The sequence below is a fragment of the Notechis scutatus genome, chromosome 1 (assembly GCF_049901735.1).
Source record: "Notechis scutatus isolate UNSWTSFEM ecotype Mainland chromosome 1, rNotScu1.2, whole genome shotgun sequence".
Taxonomy (NCBI): Eukaryota; Metazoa; Chordata; class Lepidosauria; order Squamata; family Elapidae; genus Notechis; species Notechis scutatus.
In genome coordinates, this window is record NC_142009.1 from 186,090,702 (window position 1) to 186,108,212 (window position 17,511).

At 34.6% G+C, this 17,511-nt stretch overlaps 1 protein-coding gene across 1 annotated transcript in view; it reads left to right on the forward strand.

Annotated features, from left to right (window-relative positions):
- Positions 1 to 17,511, forward strand: part of TTN (titin) — a 311,277-nt gene that overhangs the window by 149,172 nt on the left and 144,594 nt on the right. Inside the window, exons 151-174 of the mRNA XM_087950422.1 lie at positions 272 to 346; positions 525 to 599; positions 793 to 858; positions 1,271 to 1,348; positions 1,734 to 1,802; positions 2,825 to 2,899; positions 3,078 to 3,152; positions 3,542 to 3,607; positions 4,032 to 4,106; positions 4,632 to 4,694; positions 5,366 to 5,431; positions 6,298 to 6,624; positions 7,319 to 7,399; positions 7,603 to 7,686; positions 8,472 to 8,555; positions 8,708 to 8,773; positions 9,479 to 9,565; positions 10,125 to 10,217; positions 10,361 to 13,750; positions 14,773 to 14,859; positions 15,102 to 15,176; positions 16,391 to 16,465; positions 17,068 to 17,151; positions 17,384 to 17,467. Of these exons, the coding sequence (XP_087806548.1) occupies positions 272 to 346; positions 525 to 599; positions 793 to 858; positions 1,271 to 1,348; positions 1,734 to 1,802; positions 2,825 to 2,899; positions 3,078 to 3,152; positions 3,542 to 3,607; positions 4,032 to 4,106; positions 4,632 to 4,694; positions 5,366 to 5,431; positions 6,298 to 6,624; positions 7,319 to 7,399; positions 7,603 to 7,686; positions 8,472 to 8,555; positions 8,708 to 8,773; positions 9,479 to 9,565; positions 10,125 to 10,217; positions 10,361 to 13,750; positions 14,773 to 14,859; positions 15,102 to 15,176; positions 16,391 to 16,465; positions 17,068 to 17,151; positions 17,384 to 17,467 (5,400 nt within the window). The remainder of the gene's footprint in view (positions 1 to 271; positions 347 to 524; positions 600 to 792; positions 859 to 1,270; positions 1,349 to 1,733; positions 1,803 to 2,824; positions 2,900 to 3,077; positions 3,153 to 3,541; positions 3,608 to 4,031; positions 4,107 to 4,631; positions 4,695 to 5,365; positions 5,432 to 6,297; positions 6,625 to 7,318; positions 7,400 to 7,602; positions 7,687 to 8,471; positions 8,556 to 8,707; positions 8,774 to 9,478; positions 9,566 to 10,124; positions 10,218 to 10,360; positions 13,751 to 14,772; positions 14,860 to 15,101; positions 15,177 to 16,390; positions 16,466 to 17,067; positions 17,152 to 17,383; positions 17,468 to 17,511) is intronic.

The following is a 17,511-nucleotide window of genomic DNA, read 5'->3' on the forward strand; positions in this document are numbered from 1 at the left end:
AGATAGTAGATGGCAGTGTTTACAAGTTTGGATCTATAGTATATATTTTATGTCCTTTTGTTCTAAGAAAACTTTCCTGTCTCCTATTATAGTTAAACAGTTAAGCAGTAAAGCACATGGTGACTGTACACTGTTTGATCTATAGTGATATATACATTAATAGAATTTCTAACAATTAGGCAACAAAAACTAATAGTTCAATGTTTCATAGTATTTTCTGGTGACTTGAGACCAAAATCATTTTTAAAAATTAAAAACTTTTTTTTTAAAGTGCCTGAAGTGCCCAAACCTGTCCCAGAAGAGAAAGTGCCCATTCCCAAAAAGGTGCCAGCTCCTCCTGCTAAAGGTACAGGTGAAATTTGTAACACTGTGAAAACAAAGTTCACAATACATTTCACAATAATTCTTCTCTTGAGGGTTAAATGCCCTGATTAATGCTTCACATTCTTGAGTTGTCTTCTGCGTTTGTCAATAGTGAATTGTTAACAAAATCTTAAAACAAGAAAATCCTATATATTTTTAAGTGCCTGAAGTTCCCATACCAGTCGTGGAAGAAGAAGTGCCTGTTCCTAAAAAAGTACCAGCTCCACCAGCCAAAGGTACATCTAACCTTTGAAAAAGAACTTTGGAAAGTTGGAAAGAACTTTAATATTGGCATGACTTGTCATTTTTATTCTTGAGCATAAGAAATAAATGCTGGTAGTTCAAAGTTTTGTGATGTCTTGCATGTTTGTTTGTGGTGAATTGAGCTTAAAATCTTACAGACAAAAATCTATCTTTAAATCCCTGAAGTTCCCAAACCTGTTCCAGAAGAGAAAGTACCTGTTGCTAAAAAAGTGCCAGCTCCACCAGCTAAAGGTACATGTGAAATGTATACGTCTATGAGAAACATAAATGTTAACAGTATCTGCGGCGTTCTTAAATTTTAATTACTAATATCAGCATGTGATGTTTTGTGATGCTTTGTATGTTATCCAAGTTATGAACAAAATCTTTTTTTAAATGCTTTATTTAAATTGTCTGCAGTTGCCATCATGTTATGTGTGAGAATGTTTCTTTCCTCTTAGAGGTGTTAGCTGCTGTTGCCAAATATTCATTTAATATTTAAAATATCTTGAAAACAAATGGATGTGGGCAGTACGTATCATTAATATTTTAAGTTTCAAATACCTACACCAGTGCTGCAAGCTTTTAGGTCTTCCATATTTGTTTGTGTTGATTTGAAATAAAAAATATTCATTCTAAAAAAAAAATCATACTGTCTTTCAAGTCCCTGAAGTTCCCAAAGTAGAGGAGGAAGAGGAAATATTTGAAGTTCCCCAAAAAGTGCCATCTCCACCAGCCAAAGGTATATCTAATATTTATAACAAAGGACTAATTCTGGCATTCCTTATCATTCAAATGCCTAACGATGAGTCACCAATACCTGTAGTTCAAAGTTTGTGAAGTCTTACATGTTTGTTGTCCCTAGTGAGCTGAGCTCAAAATCTTATAGAACATATATCTCTTTCAAATCCCTTGTTTCCATACCTGTTCCTGAAAAACTGCCAGCTCTATCTGTTGAGTGTTGCATAGAATATTTATAGCAGTTGGGGGAAAATGTTGGCGTAAGCTGCCATGCATCTTCTTAAATATTAAATACCAATTTCTGTTGAAAAATATCTAGAAGTTTGTATGCTAGTCCATGCTGATTTGAGATCAAACCTTTAAAAAGGAACCATCTCTTTTTAAAGTACCTGAAGTTCCCAAGCCTGTCCCAGAAGAAAAAGTAGCAGTTCCCAAAAAAGCTCTACCAGCCAAAGGTACATGTGAAACTTGAAACGGTATGAAAGAAAATACTATGTTGATGTTGCTAGTCATGCATCTTCTTCAGTTAAATGTGAAGCAACAAAATTAATAGCTTACAGTTTTACTGTGTCTTGTATTGTCTATCCATGTTGTCTTGAGATCGACATCTTTTTAAAAACAATCTTCCTATCTTAAAACTGCCCAAGGTTTCCAGATATGTCCAGGAAGATAAAGTGCCTATTCTCAAAGACATGCCCATTCCATGCTTCATATACTTATGATAGTATGAAAAAAAATTGAATTACTTGTCATTCATATTCTTAAACATTGGACAAAAGTCTTGCTAGTTCAAAGTTTTGTGCTATATATCTTGTATGTTTGTCTATAGTGGGTTGAACTCTATATCTTAAAGAAAAAAACACCTATCTTTCAAGTCCCTGAAATTCCCAACCTTATTCCAGAAGGAGAAGTTCCAGAATATATACCATATATTATATATACCAATATATACCAGTATATACCAATATATATACCAATATATACCAGCTCCACCAGTTAAAATTTGTTCCTACTGATTTTTGAAACCATGTTGGCGGGGGTGGGGGGGGAATGATATTACTTGTCACTGTTATTCCCTAGTTAAGGGAAGAACAACATCAATAGTTGTGAGAGAATTTGAGAAGGCTGGAACAGAAACAGGAGGAATTTAAACAGAAACCATCCACAAATAATGGAGACTTTCAACCCTAACTCAGTCTGAGTTGTGAAAAGCCTAGAAAGAAGAGTCAGACTCCACTTCATTTCTTTTATTTCATAAAAGAGAATGGGTGGCTATTGTTGCCATTTCCAGGATTCTTTAATTCTTGCATTAAAAGCCTTCATAATGTCTACATGCTTCTTGCTTCCTTGATCATGCAGTGCAATACTTGGTTTGATAGTTTTTCAATATTTTGTAATGTCTTCTACTGTACATTTCACTTTGATGACTTGAGAACAAAATCTTTTTTAAAAAAATCATTAAATCTTTTTTTCCAAGTCCCCGAAGTTCCAAAACCTGTTCCAGAAGAGAAAGTGCCGGTTCCCAAAAAGGTGCCACCTCCACCAGCCAAAGGTACATATGCAATTTGTAACCCTGTGAAAAAAAAGTTGACAATATATATCACTTATATTCTTCAGTTAAGGGTTAAATACAAAGAACAGAAGTTTCAGAGTTTTGCGTTGTTTTCTATATTTGTCCATGATGGACTAAGAACAAAACCTTGAAATAAGAAAACCATCTCTTTTTAAAGTGCCTGAAGCTCCCAAAGCTGTTCCAGAAGAGAAAGTGCCTGTTCCTAAAAAAGTGCTACCCCCACCAGCCAAAGGTACATCTATCATTTATAACAGTAAGAGGAAAACATTAAGATTAAAATTGCTTGTCATCCATATTGTTTAGTGTTAAGCACCAGGATTAGTAATCTAAAACTGAGCTACGTCTTTATCTGTTTATCAATGGTGGGATGAACTCAACATCTTAAAATAAATTTATCTGTCTTTCAATCCTGAAGTTCTGAACTGTCCCAGAAGAGAAAGTGCCTGTTCCTAAAAAGTACTACATCTATCATTTATAACAGTAAGAGGAAAACATAAGATTAAAATTGCTTGTCATCCATATTGTTTAGTGTTACACCAGGATTAGAATCTAAAACTGAGCTACGCTTTATCTGTTTATCAATGGTGGGTGAACTCAACAGCTTTCTTTCAATCCCTGAAGTTCCTGAACCTGTCCCAGAAGAGAAAGTGCCTGTTCCTAAAAAAGTGCTACCCCCACCAGCCAAAGGTACATCTATCATTTATAACAGTAAGAGGAAAACATTAAGATTAAAATTGCTTGTCATCCATATTGTTTAGTGTTAAGCACCAGGATTAGTAATCTAAAACTGAGCTACATCTTTATCTGTTTATCAATGGTGGGATGAACTCAACATCTTAAAAGAAAATTTATCTGTCTTTCAATCCCTGAAGTTCCTGAACCTGTCCTGGAAGAGGAAGTGCCAGTTCCTAAAAAAGTGCCAGCTCCACGAGCCAAAGGTACATATAATATGTGTAATGGCAGTATGAAAAAAAATGTTGACATTACTTGCAGTCCTTATTCCTAAGTATTAGACACCAATATTGGTAGGTCAAAGTCTTGTGATACCTTATGTGTTTGTCAATGTTGCCTTGAGACCATTTTTTAAAAGTCCTCTATACTATCTTTAAAGTGCCTGAAGTTCCCAAAGCTGTCGCAGAAGAGAAAGTGCCTGTTCCCAAAAAAGTGCTGCCTCCAGCAGTCAAAGGTATATCTAACATTTAAAATAGTTAGACTGAAATCATTAAACCTGACATTACTTGTCATCCTTATTCTTAAGTGGTGGACACCAATATTATCTATTCTTAAGTGGACATCAATACACTAGTTCAAAGTTTTTGGGTATCTTATATGTTTGTCCATGTTGAATTGAGCTCAAAATCTTTAAGGGAAAAAAATCTTTCTTTCAATCATTACTTGTCATCCTTATTCTTAAGTGGTGGACACCAATATTATCTATTCTTAAGTGGACACCAATACACTAGTTCAAAGTTTTTGGGTATCTTATATGCTTGTCCATGTTGAATTGAGCTCAAAATCTTTAAGGGAAAAAAATCTTTCTTTCAATCATTACTTGTCATCCTTATTCTTAAGTGGTGGACACCAATATTATCTATTCTTAAGTGGACATCAATACACTAGTTCAAAGTTTTTGGGTATCTTATATGCTTGTCCATGTTGAATTGAGCTGAAAATCTTTAAGGGAAAAAAATCTTTCTTTCAATCCCTAAAGTTCCTAAACCTGTCCCAGAAGAAGTGCCTGTTCCCAAAAAGGTGCCAGCTCCACCAGCCAAAGGTATGTCTAATATTTATAATACTAAGAAAGAATGTCAAGATTGGAATTGCTTGTCATCTATATTCTTAACTGTTAAATATTGCTATAGTAGTTCAAAGTTTTCAGGTATTTTATGTTTGTCCATGGTAAGTTAAACTCAAAATCTTTAACGAAAAAAAAAAATCTATCTTTCAATTCCTGAAGTTCCCAAACCTGTCCCAGAAGAAGAAGTGCCCATTCCCAAAAAAGTGCCACTTCCATGAGCCAATGGCATATTCACCATTTTTAAAAGTAGTATAAAAACATTACTTCTCTTCCTTCTTAAGCATTAGGCACCGATATTGGTAACTGAAAGTGTTTTGATGTCTTATGTGTTTGTCCATGTTGACCTGACACTAAAATATATACAAAAATATCCTTTGTACTATCTTATAAGTGCCTGAAGTTCCCAAAACTGTCCTGGAAGAGAAAGTGCCTGTTCCTAAAGAGGTGCCATCTTCATCAACCAAAAGTATATCTAATTTTTTGCTATAATAATATGAAAAAGATTAATGTTGACAATACTTGGAATTCTTATTCTTAAAAGCATTAGACACCAATGTTAGTAGGTCTTGTGATGTCTTATATGTTTGCCCATGATGAGTTAAGCTCAATATCTTTAAGAAAAAATATCTATCTTTCAATTCTTAAAGTTCCCAAACCTGTTCCAGAAGAGAAAGTTCCTGTTCCCAAAAAAGTGCCACCTCCACCAGCCAAAGGTACATATCATATTTTGAAATTCTGCAGAAAAAACTGTATTGATTCAAATGCAAGGGGACAGGATCATGTGGTACAAAAGCATGCATGATATGGACTATGTGAAGCTATTTTTTTTCCCCAAAATTGCAGAGTTATTGCTCCATTTGTGGGCTCATAATTTAGTGGGCTCATAATTTAAAATACCTGATATGTCCAAGGAAGTCTTTCTTGAAAAGAATGTGCCCGTTGTTCCATCTAAAAAAAAAAGTTCAATCCACCTATGAAAGGCACAATGCTTACCTGGTTAAAATTTTACTCCACAATATTAAACTTGGTATATATACTTTATTGTCTATCACATATATGTCAATAATGTGTATGTCAAATGTTTGCAAACAAAAACCCCATGAACGCATGTTGTATATTTCTTGTTGTTTTCTTATTCTTTCATTGTAAATCAATGACTATGTAATCCTCCAGTCAATTCTAGAATTTACTAGGTGACTTTGGGATTGTCACTATCTCATATATTCTTGTTGTAAGAATAAAATGAGGACAGACCTAATCTGAACTCTCGAAGCAGAGTAGAATGTAAAGTTAAATAAAAGTAAATATCAAAATTTCTTCGCTGCTACATGAAAAGGCATTTGGTATCTAATAAATATAGGCATTTCCTGACAGGTTTGGCAAAAAAGTTCATCATCTTTCATAATGCCTTCCAGTTTATTTCTGCTGACTAACAATATCATATGCCAGTGGGGTTACATGTTTATTTTAGAATAAGGTATTATAATTATTTGATATCTGTGGGTGCTTTTAGTTTCACTTTGTTTTGAATGGTTTTTATGCGGTCTTCGAAATAATGGCAAGTTAATTGTCTTTAAAGTGCCTGTAATAAGAAAGAAGGTTGTCCATAAGGAAGAGATCACTGTTCCTGCTCCTACTGCTGAGGAATATATTTATGAAGAATATGAGAAGTATGAAACCTATGAGGAGGCTGGGGAATACTTGCCAGCAGAAGAAGCTGAAGAAGAATATGCAGAAGTGCGAGAAGAACCTGAAGTTGAGTATTATGAAGAAGCTCCAGAAGAACCTGAAACTGAAGAGTATAAGGAAACAGTGGAACCAGAGGAATATGAGTATTATGAAGAAGTTGAAGAAGTTAAGGAGACAGAAGAATATGAAGAAGTGTATGAGGTTCCACCAGCCATAGGTACATCAATTCTTTTATTTGTTGTTCCTTGACTGTCTTTAAATATCTTCATTCCACCAACCCCCATTTTAAGATAGATAAATTATTATCATAGTTTTTTTCTGGAACCCTGAATCCTCATGTTTATTAAAGAAACATATTCTTTATATTTCCTTTTCATTAGCATTCTTGATAAAAGTTAGGTCAATTAGTTTAATAGTTTAAGTTTGAGAAATATATGTATTCAATTAACTAAGTTTTCTTACCACTATCACCATTTATTCCTGGGCTTTGAGGTTCGTGTGCTTTAAGAATTCATGCTAAATATCTGAAGAATGGAAAAATAATAGAAGGGAAAAAATCCAGAATATAAGTTTGAACCCCAAAATTTTGACTCAAGACCAGAAGACATTTCTACAAGTGCTAGAGCAGTGCAACTTTAAAATGTGGGGCCTTCAATGCCACACATATTAAAATTCCTGAGGTTGAGAAAAACTGTGCCAGAGAGTTGTCCAATTGTCTGCAGCCCCATTCCTCCCTCCCTTCGTTTTAACAAAAAAAATATTTTGTGATTGGAATGATTGCCAACCATGAATCTTTTTTGTTTCTCCCTAAAATCTGAATGTGAGACACTCAATTTGTTCTTCTTTATTGTCAACTAATCTCTAATTCAATGGCTGAATAAGTATTTAAAAAAGAAATTCATCTTTTAAAGTGCCTGAACTTCAGAAGCCAGTTCCAAAAGAAAAGATACCAACTGCTGTTCCTAAAAAAGAAGTGGCACCTCCACCTAAAGGTACTCTTTTTCTTCAGCTATCGTTATGAACTAAATTCTGACTTAATTGCTGATATTCTACATCTTCTCTCTTGCTTTGTATGTATTGATTATGTGCTCACTAAGTGTGATTGTGTGTTCTGTTCTTTCCTCATTATTAAGTAACGTTCTTCTAAGAATCTTATACAAATTAATAACTAAAAATGATATCTGTATCTTTAAAGTGCGTGAAGTGCCCAAGAAAGCTGTTCCAGAGGAGAAGGTCCCTAAGCCTGTTCCAAAAAGAAAAGAGCCTTTACCACCTAAAGGTACATTGAATATTGACAAGAAAGAAGATTAAAATCTTATATTTATTTTCATTTGTTTTGTGTTATTTTATTTTGTGATATTGCCCTACTTATGTTTCTGTCTGGACATTATTGTCCCAGGCTTTGGGTAAGGGTCGTTGGTGGCCCCTTTGTTGGATGTCAATTGTCGGTGGGAGGATTTGGGGTTCCCTGAATTCACCATTTTTGGTCTTCTTCCTTTGTAATATCTGATTGTATTGTTTGTTTGTTTAGTTGTACTGTTTTTATATTGTTTTGGCAAATTGTGACAAAGATTCTTTATTGAAATCCTAATTTAAATATGAAGTATCATATCAAACAAAGCAGTGCTAGCAGCCATCATGTGATCAGCAATATACTAAATCATTTTGGACAGCAAAATTAATTGCTCCACCTGCTATTCATTGTGAAAAGGAAAGTGCAATCATGGTTCTTCTTTTTTGTTCCCTTCTGGTTTTGTGTTGTTTTTTTTACTATTGTTGTTCTTTGATTCTGTTTTTATGTTTTCCCCCCTTTGTCCTTCATTTTTAAAAGTTTGAACAATTGTAAACTACCCTGACACTAGTAGTCAGGCAGCATATAAATTTAATAAATTATTATTATTGTAGACATAGAATGCAAATAATTAATGAATTATCTTTTTGAGAGTTTTAGTTTGAGCTTTAGTTAGCATGGATTACATGTTTTCTTATATGTTGTTCGAATGCTGTCTTTCTGATCTACTGTTTGTGTGCATCATTTTGAAATGTCTACTAATATCTTCAAAGTGTATGAACTGGAAGAGGAAGCTCTTCCAGAAGAAAAGATACCAACTGGCATTCCTGCAAAAGACAAAGCTCCTCCAGCTAAAGGTACATCAATTCCTATATAAATTTCTCAAGCAATCAACCCTTCTTAAAATGTCTTCTCAGTCTTTTCTTGTCTTCCCCCTTCCCTGTTTGTCTAATAGTTTATGTTTGTCTCTATACTCAAAAAGAAACTAATATCTTTGATGTGTCTTCAGTGGCCAAGAAAGATGTGCTAGAAAAGAAGAAACCCATCCCTAAGGAAGAAGTACCACTCATCCAAGGTAACATCTTCAAGCTGCAAATGGAATAACAGTTGATGGCTCTTCATTTTCCTCTATTAATCTCTTTTAGAATCAATTATTTAATGGAAGATGGATGGATTCATTGCATTTTTTAAAAGTCGGTGCAATTTTATAGAATAGTCAAATGAGATATAATTCAGTATTGAGAATCTAATATCTCCATTAGACTGGATGCTTCCCCAGTCATGGGAGACAACACCTGCAGTCAATAATAATACTCTCTTTATATAGATCTCAATTCACTTTAAGAAAACTGAATAAAAATTATAACAGATCCCTCAATGCCATTTTAGGGAGAAAACATCTATCTTTTAAATTGTTAGTCTGAAGCTAAATGCACATTCACTTGATGAAATTATCATCAGTCTCATAGCTATACTGGCATGGGATGATGTAGATTGTAGTAGGATAGTCCTAGAAGACAACAATTTGAGGAAAATTATCCAAGAAAATACAATTAAGTTTGCAGATTTACAGAATAGTATCTTTATCTATCATCCCAGACCATCAACATGAAAAAACTGGCTGACCTAAAATTAAAACCACAATTTTATCATTAATTTTTGCATAGAAAAAACAATATAAGAAAAAATACAGGACCAGTGAAATATGTATGTTGTTGTAACTGTTTGTCTGTTATTTACATTAACCTCTTATTTTAAAAAAATACTAATATCTTTAAAGCACCTGAGATTCAAGAGAAGAAGATTCCTCAAAAAATAATTTCTATTACACGGACTCCTAAAGTACAGGAATTTCCAGCATCTAAAGGTATATCAGCTCTTCATGAACATAATCATAAAATAAATGAATTTCAAGGCAATTTAATCAAGCTATCACTGTAGTACATTATCATATATTTCTGAATTTGGGGATTGGTTGACATAAATTATTCATATTGTCAGTTTTTTTTTTATATTTTTACATTAAAAAAGAAACTCTTGCAGAAATTAATATCTTTTTAAAAATTCTGTGATATGAAAGGTTGAAATTTTTATTACAGTCGAAGACCAATACAACTCTGAGATATCAAACAGAGAGAGAGGAGAGAGAGAGAGAAAAAAAATTCTTAACTATGGAAGAGAATTCACTTATTGAAAGACTGAATCTGAATAAGCCTGTTTCAAGCACTTATAACTTATGATCAAGTATTTTTATAGGGAAATAAATTATTTAATCTAACAGCTGACGTACTCCAAAAATTATGAACAAATCTGAGTCTTAACATAGAATGCCAGATCTTCTTTTTGTTCATAATCCTTTGTTTTGTTTTTCTCCGAAAATGTTCCAAATATGAGTTGTATGTCTAAAGAAAGCTAATATTTTTAAGTGGCAGAAACCTATGAGGAAATCCTCCTAGAAGAAAAAGAAGAAAGAGTTCCAGATATCATTTCTGGGAAAGAAGAGATTCTGTCTTTCAAAGGTACATAATCTCTCCAAAGAGTACATAGAGCAACAAAATCACCAAACTATTGAAAATGTTCCATTATTTTATCTGTTCAGTTTCATGCTGCCATTTGTATTTTGTATTTTACAAATTCTTACAAGAATTAATTTTATTTAAAGTGTCCAAGGTATCCAGAAAAGGGATGGCAGAAGAGAAGATACCTGTTGCAAAAGTTGAAAAACCAGAGACAGTTTCTCTATATAAAAAAGGAGAATCCACTGCTGAAATTAAAATAGTACAGCCTCAAATACCAGAAGAGAAAAAAATTGTTGCTAAAACTCCCAAACCAGAACCCATCATTAAACTTAAACCAGCAGAGCCTCAGGTACCAGAACAGAAGACAACCCTTTCTAAACCTAGAAAACAAGAACTCACTGAACTGCTAGAAGTAGTAGAGAAAATGCCAGGGAAGAAGGCAGCCATTACTAAGCCTAGAAAACCCCAAATTGTAGAACTTGAAGAAGACGTCACTGAACCTCAGCTGCCCCAAAGGAAAATAGCAGTTACTAAATCTAAAAAAGCTGAGCCCACTACAGAGCAGGAAATGGTGGAGTCTCAGATGCCTCAACAGAAGATAACTCCCACAGAACCTAGGAAACCAGAGCATGCTGGAGTTCTTGAAATTCTCAAGGTGGAAGTGGAAGAACTGAGGGGAATAATTGCTAAACCTCCCAAACCAGAACTTATGGTGACACCTGAAACCACAGAACTCGTACCAGGAAAAACAGTAGTCATTACTAAACCTAAAAAGCCAGAGACTATTGCAGTAGATAAAACTGTGGAATCTAAACAGAAGATTGTAGTTGCCAGAAGAAAAGCAGTGGAACCTGCAGTGGTGCCAGAAGCAATAGAGTTCAAGACAGAAGAGGAAGAGGAGGAGGAAGAAGAAAAAGAAATTATTATTTCTAAAGCCCCCAAACCAGAACATGAGGTGATACCTGAAATCATAAAACACATACCAGGAAAAACAGTAGTAATTACTAAAGCTAAAAAAACAGAGACTATTCCAGTAGATAAAATTGTGGAATCTAAACAGAAGATTAAGACTGCCAAATTGAGAAAACTAGAGTCCTCAATAGTTCCAGAAGCAATAGAGTTCAAGAAGGAAGAGGAGGAAGAGAAGGAGGAGGAAGAAGAAGAAAAACAAATTACTATTGCTAAACCCCCCAAACCAGAAGTTATGCCGATACCTGAAACCACAGAACACATACAAAGAAAAAAGGTATCAATTACTAAACCTAAAAAACCAGAGACTATTGCAATTGATAAAACTGTGGAATCTGAAAAGAAGATTGTGGTTGCCAGACAAAAAATACCAGAACCTGCAGTGGTTCCAGAAGCAATAGATTTCAAGAAAGAGGAAGAGGAGGAGGAGGAAGAAGAAGAAAAAGAAATTACTATTGCTAAAGCCCCCAAATCAGAACCTGTGGTGATACCTGAAATCACAGAACACGTACCAGAAAAAACATTAGTAATTACTAAACCTAAAAAGCCAGACGCTATTACAGTAGATAAAATTGTGGAATCTAAACAGAAGATTGATATTTCCAAACTGAGAAAACCAGAAACCGCAGTGATGGCAGAGGAGGAGGAGGAGGAGGAAGAAGAAGAAAAACAAATTACTATTGCTAAACCCCCCAAACCAGAAGTTATGCCGATACCTGAAACCACAGAACACATACAAAGAAAAAAGGTATTAATTGCTAAACCTAAAAAACCAGAGACTATTGCAATTGATAAAACTGTGGAATCTGAAAAGAAGATTGTGGTTGCCAGACGAAAAATACCAGAACCTGCAGTGGTTCCAGAAGCAATAGATTTCAAGAAAGAGGAAGAGGAGGAGGAGGAAGAAGAAGATAAAGAAATTACTATTGCTAAAGCCCCCAAATCAGAACCTGTGGTGATACCTGAAATCACAGAACACGTACCAGAAAAAACATTAGTAATTACTAAACCTAAAAAGCCAGACACTATTACAGTAGATAAAATTGTGGAATCTAAACAGAAGATTGATATTTCCAAACTGAGAAAACCAGAAACCGCAGTGATGGCAGAGGAGGAGGAGGAGGAAGAAGAAGAAGAAAAACGAATTACTATTGCTAAACCCCCCAAACCAGAAGTTATGCCGATACCTGAAATCACAGAACACATACAAAGAAAAAAGGTATTAATTGCTAAACCTAAAAAACCAGAGACTATTGCAATTGATAAAACTGTGGAATCTGAAAAGAAGATTGTGATTGCCGGACAAAAAAAAACAGAACCTGAAGCAAAAGATTTCAAGAAGAAGGAGGAGGAGGAAGAAGAAGAAATTACTGTTGCTAAATCGCCCAAACCAGAACACGTGGTGATAGCTGAAGCCACAGAACATATATCTGAAAAAACATTAGTAATTACTAAACTTAAAAAAACAGAGGCTATTGCAGTAGATAAAATTGTGGAATCTAAACAAAACGTTATGGTGGCCAGGCTCAAAAAATCAGAATCTGCAGTGGTGCCAGATGCAATAGAGTTCAAGACAGAAGAGGAAGAGGAGGAGGAGGGAGAAATTACTGCTGTTAAACTCCACAAACCAGAACTTGTGGTGAAACATGAAAAAGTCGAACCTCAAGTGTCTGAAAAGAAGAAAACTATGATTAAACCTAAAAAAACAATTACAATGCCCAAAACATTAAAAATGGAAGAAGAAAAACTAGAATCTGCCAAACCTGAAGCTATTGCAATAGTTGAATCGGTAAAACAGCAAATAAGAGAAGAAAAGAGAACTCATGCTAAACTCCCCCAAACTGAAATGTTAGATCACTTAGAGCTAGAAAAGAAGATAGCTGTTGCTAAAGCTAAGCCACCTGAGCCTATTATCATCCCCCAAAAAGTAGAACCCCATGTGCCAAAACAAAAGATAACTGCAACCAAACCTAGAAAACCAGAATCCTTTGTGCTGATTGAGGCAGTAGAGCTTGAAGCAGTAGAAGAAAAGATAGCTGTAGCACAGCTTCGGGAACTAGAATATGTGACCCTTGAACCAGTAGAACCTCCAAAACATGAAAAAAAGAAACAGATCATGAAATCCAAGAAAACTATTATGGAGCCTAAGGAAGTAGAGCAAAAAACGAAAGGAATAAAGTTAATTATTTGCAAACCCAGAAAACCAGAATCCCTTGAGTCGTTAGTGGTTGAGGTGGAAGAAGAGGAGGCAGCCATTTCTGAACCCCAAAAATCTGAACATTATGTCTTGCTTGAAAAAGAACTTCTGGTACCTGAAGGGAAGAAAAGTATAGCTAAACCTAAGACAACTATTAAAGTGTCTAAAACATTAGTGGAAGAAGAAAAGATTGCTATTTCCCAGCCCAGGAAACCAGAAGTCTTGGTGGTGCCAGAAATAATGCAATTAGAAGAAGAGGAAGAAAAAGTAGAAAAAAAAGAATTGCCTCAAAAAATAGAAGAAAAGGTGATTGTTGCTAAACCTAAAAAAAGAGAACCTGTAACCATAGAACCTTCACCATTAAAAGGTAGATGTTATCTTCAAAAACAAAATACACTCTTATCTTAATAAATGTTTGTCTAGTTTTGTATGGAAGATATGTCACCTTGAAAATATGTTTTTGTATCTGTACAAATTCCTTGTCTTATAACTTGGAACTGTGAATATGTAAAAGTCATGTCAAACTTAGTGTCAAATCTTGTTGTCTCTTGTTGTCTTGTTGATAATTATCGGTGTGATATCTTTTTCCATGTATGTAATTTACACCATCTAATATATTTTAAATATCTGATATATACAAGATATAGATATTATCTTCAAAAGCAAAATACACTATTATCTTAATAAGTGTTTGTCTAGTTTTGTATGAAAGATATGTCTTCTTGAAAATATGTTTTTGTATCTGTACAAATTCCTTGTTTTATAACTCGAACTGTGAATATGTAAAAGTCATGTCAAACTTAGTGTCAAATCTTCTCTTGTCATCTTGTTGATAATTATCGATGTGTATCTTTTTTCCATTTATGTAATTAACACCATCTAATATATTTTAAATATCTGGTATATAGAAGAAAACTGCAAAATAATTTTTAGAGCTGAGGACCAGTGGAGATAATCTTACAACATGGATATTGCAGATATTTTGAAATCTTTTATAGTTTCAGTTGAGTTCAGTCATGTCCGTCAATTAATAGAGAAACATCCAAAGTCTCAACCGAGAGCATATTTGCTTAGGTAAATGGATCACCCATGATTGAATGAGATACAGCTGGAAATTTTTATCTCAATTCCTTAGTTACACAAAAGATTTATCATATTTATTGCCTGACTATGCAATATTTCTTCATAACTCTTGAAGATGTCCTCAGGGATGACTTATTCATGATAATGGGAAGGATCCTGAATGTCTCTTTGTGTGATTTTACTACCAGTATTCTTGACCTTCTGTCTTTGTGTCATTTTTGTCTGTTTGAACAAGAAATCTTTTCTTTATACTGTGAGAAAACTATTTGAAATTCTTTAAACTAAAACATACTAATATCTTTAAAGTTCCTGAGATGCCCAAGAAAGTTGTGCTGGAAGAAAAAGTAATTGTTGCTGTGCCTAAAAAACCAGAGCTACCGTCCCCCACTAAAGGTACATCTCACGCTTAATGTCATTCTGAAAAAAACTGCCCTGTTTTCCCCTCACTCTTGAAAATTCAGTTTTTATACTTTTATACTTCTATAACTTTATTTTTTTTAATCGTAAATCTTGAAGTAAGTATTATAATAATGCTAAGAGTCATCAGTGCCTAAGTCCATTTTATAATTCCTTTTCACTTATGTTTTAACATACTGAAATACGGTATATCAGAAAACTATACTATTTCTTTAAAGTGCCTGAAGTGCCCAAGAAAGCAGTCCCAGAAGAAAAAGTACCAGCTGCTGTTCCAGAAGCACCTCCAGCCAAAGGTACATCTTATTAAAAACAACATTGATGGATAGTATCTATTTGTTTTATAAATGTGCATTGCTACTTTATGTTTTATAGATGCTTGTTTCTGAACCCAGTTACTGGCATATAAAAACAGCATGTCTTACAAAACCATTGATATTTCGCCTGTCTTACAAAACCATTGATATTTGAGCTTGTGATGTATGTTTGTTCAGGATTTATAGTACTGTTTGAATATAAATTTTCTAAGGATGTGCATAATAAATAAATTAAGCTTATATGTGACTGAATGTTTATCTAAGAAGAAGCTCCATTCAAATCAGCGGAATTTATGTTTGAATAGGCATGTATAAGTTTATCTTATATAATAGCACAGAGCCGGGAGAAATGTCCTGTTATTCACTGCCTGACAATGGAATAAGATGACATTTCAGTCCCAATTGATTCACCCTAGGGAGAATTTGACCGATTGTAATTTAAGATTTCTTGTTGAGATTTTTATCAAGAGCCATGAGGCTGATATTTCATGGAAATTACACTAATAAACAAACTATGCATCGCAGTTAAGATATTTGTCTCCCCAGTTACTATGAACAAATGAGAAGAAGGATTTAAAGTATATGTTGGATAGTTTGTTTTGGCGTGCTTATACTTATTTTATTAGATATGCCTCCTCCTGTGTTCAAAGAGAGCTTAAACTAAATGAGCAAAACCTGAAGGCTTTACCATGGCATTCATTATGTATATGTTCACCACAGCAGTCATCATTTGATTATATTGTGTGTTATGCTTCCACTTTCATTTCTGAAATGTTCTGGACAAAGCTCATGTGTTGATGCTTTCCTAGCAAACTGTCAAGATTCGCTCTGTAACAGAGGTGGTATTCAGCAGGTTCTGACCAGTTCTGGAGAACCGGTAGCGGACATTTTGAATAGTTCGGAGAACCGACAAATACCACCTCTGACTGGAGATTTTACAGTATCCTTCCCCTGCCACACCCACCAAGCCACACCCACAGAACCGGTAGTAAAAAAAAAATGAATCCCACCGCTGCTCTGTAATCTTTGGAAAATTTCTGAGAGGCTATGGGGTGGATGGGAATCAGCTGCTTCCAGTTCTATCAATGGAAACTGCTTCTGTTAGTGAAGGCAGGTTGTTAACTCTAGCCCCGTGTATATGCCAGAGTTGATGCCCCAAAGAGTAATAACAGCTCATGCCTTTTCTTTAATAGTGCCTGAAGTAGCAAAGAAACCCATTCCAGAAGAAAAGCCTGTGCCTAAAAAACCAGAGGCACCGCCAGCTAAAGGTACATGCAATTTGTAAACTCAGCAAGCACACTTAATATGGATCTGAATTAAGAGTGATGTGATAGCACTGTTCCAATATCTTAGTAGCTGCCATAAAGAAGAGGGAGTCAACTTATCCTCCAAAGTACCTGAAGGCAGGACAAGAAGCAATGGGTGGAAACTAATTGTGGAGAGAGAAACAACCTAGAACTAAGGAGAAATTCCTTGATAGTTAGAACAATTAATCGGTGGAATGACTTGCCTCCAAAAGTTGTGGATGGTCCAACACTGGAGGTTTGGAAGAAGAGATTGGACAACCATTTGTCTGAAATGTTATAGGATTTCATACTTGAGGAGGAGTTTGGATTAGAAGACTTCCAAGGCCCCTTCCAAGTTTATTATTATGTTATCTCCCTTTACCTAATAGTGCACTTTAGTATTTGCCCTTAATTTCTCTTGTATTTTTCATTATGCTATAAGTATCTTGTATGCCTCTAACTTCATTTTATTAAAATGAGGCATGACTGATGATGCATTGGAAACTACTGGTCATTTTGAGTAATATGGTAGCTTTTTTAAATGTTTGGGATGCATAAAGTTGACACCAACTAATATTTTCAAGTGCCTGAGGTGCCAAAGAAACCTGTTCCAAAAGAAAAGGTTCCAGTTGCTGAGCCAAAGGAGCCAGAAACTCCACCTGCTAAAGGTATAGTTGTGGTATTATTAAGATGACAATTAACACTACACATTTGTAGCAAAATATTTCAGGTTATTTTACTGCATGCAGACAATATGGAAATAAGTTTTTTTAAAAATCAGAAACATGAATAATGTATATGGGGGGAGCAGGGGTTGTTATTTTAGTTATTTTTGGGACACCTGCATTCTTCAAGTTGTTTCCAACGTACTTGTACTAAAAGTATTTTAATATTTTGAAGTGCCTGAAGTGCCAAAGAAGGTTGTCCCAGAAAAGAAAGTACCAACTAAGGTGCCTAAGAAACCAGAAGCTCCACCCGCCAAAGGTATGAATTATTAATAATTGTTATTGTTTTATACTATTTTCTTG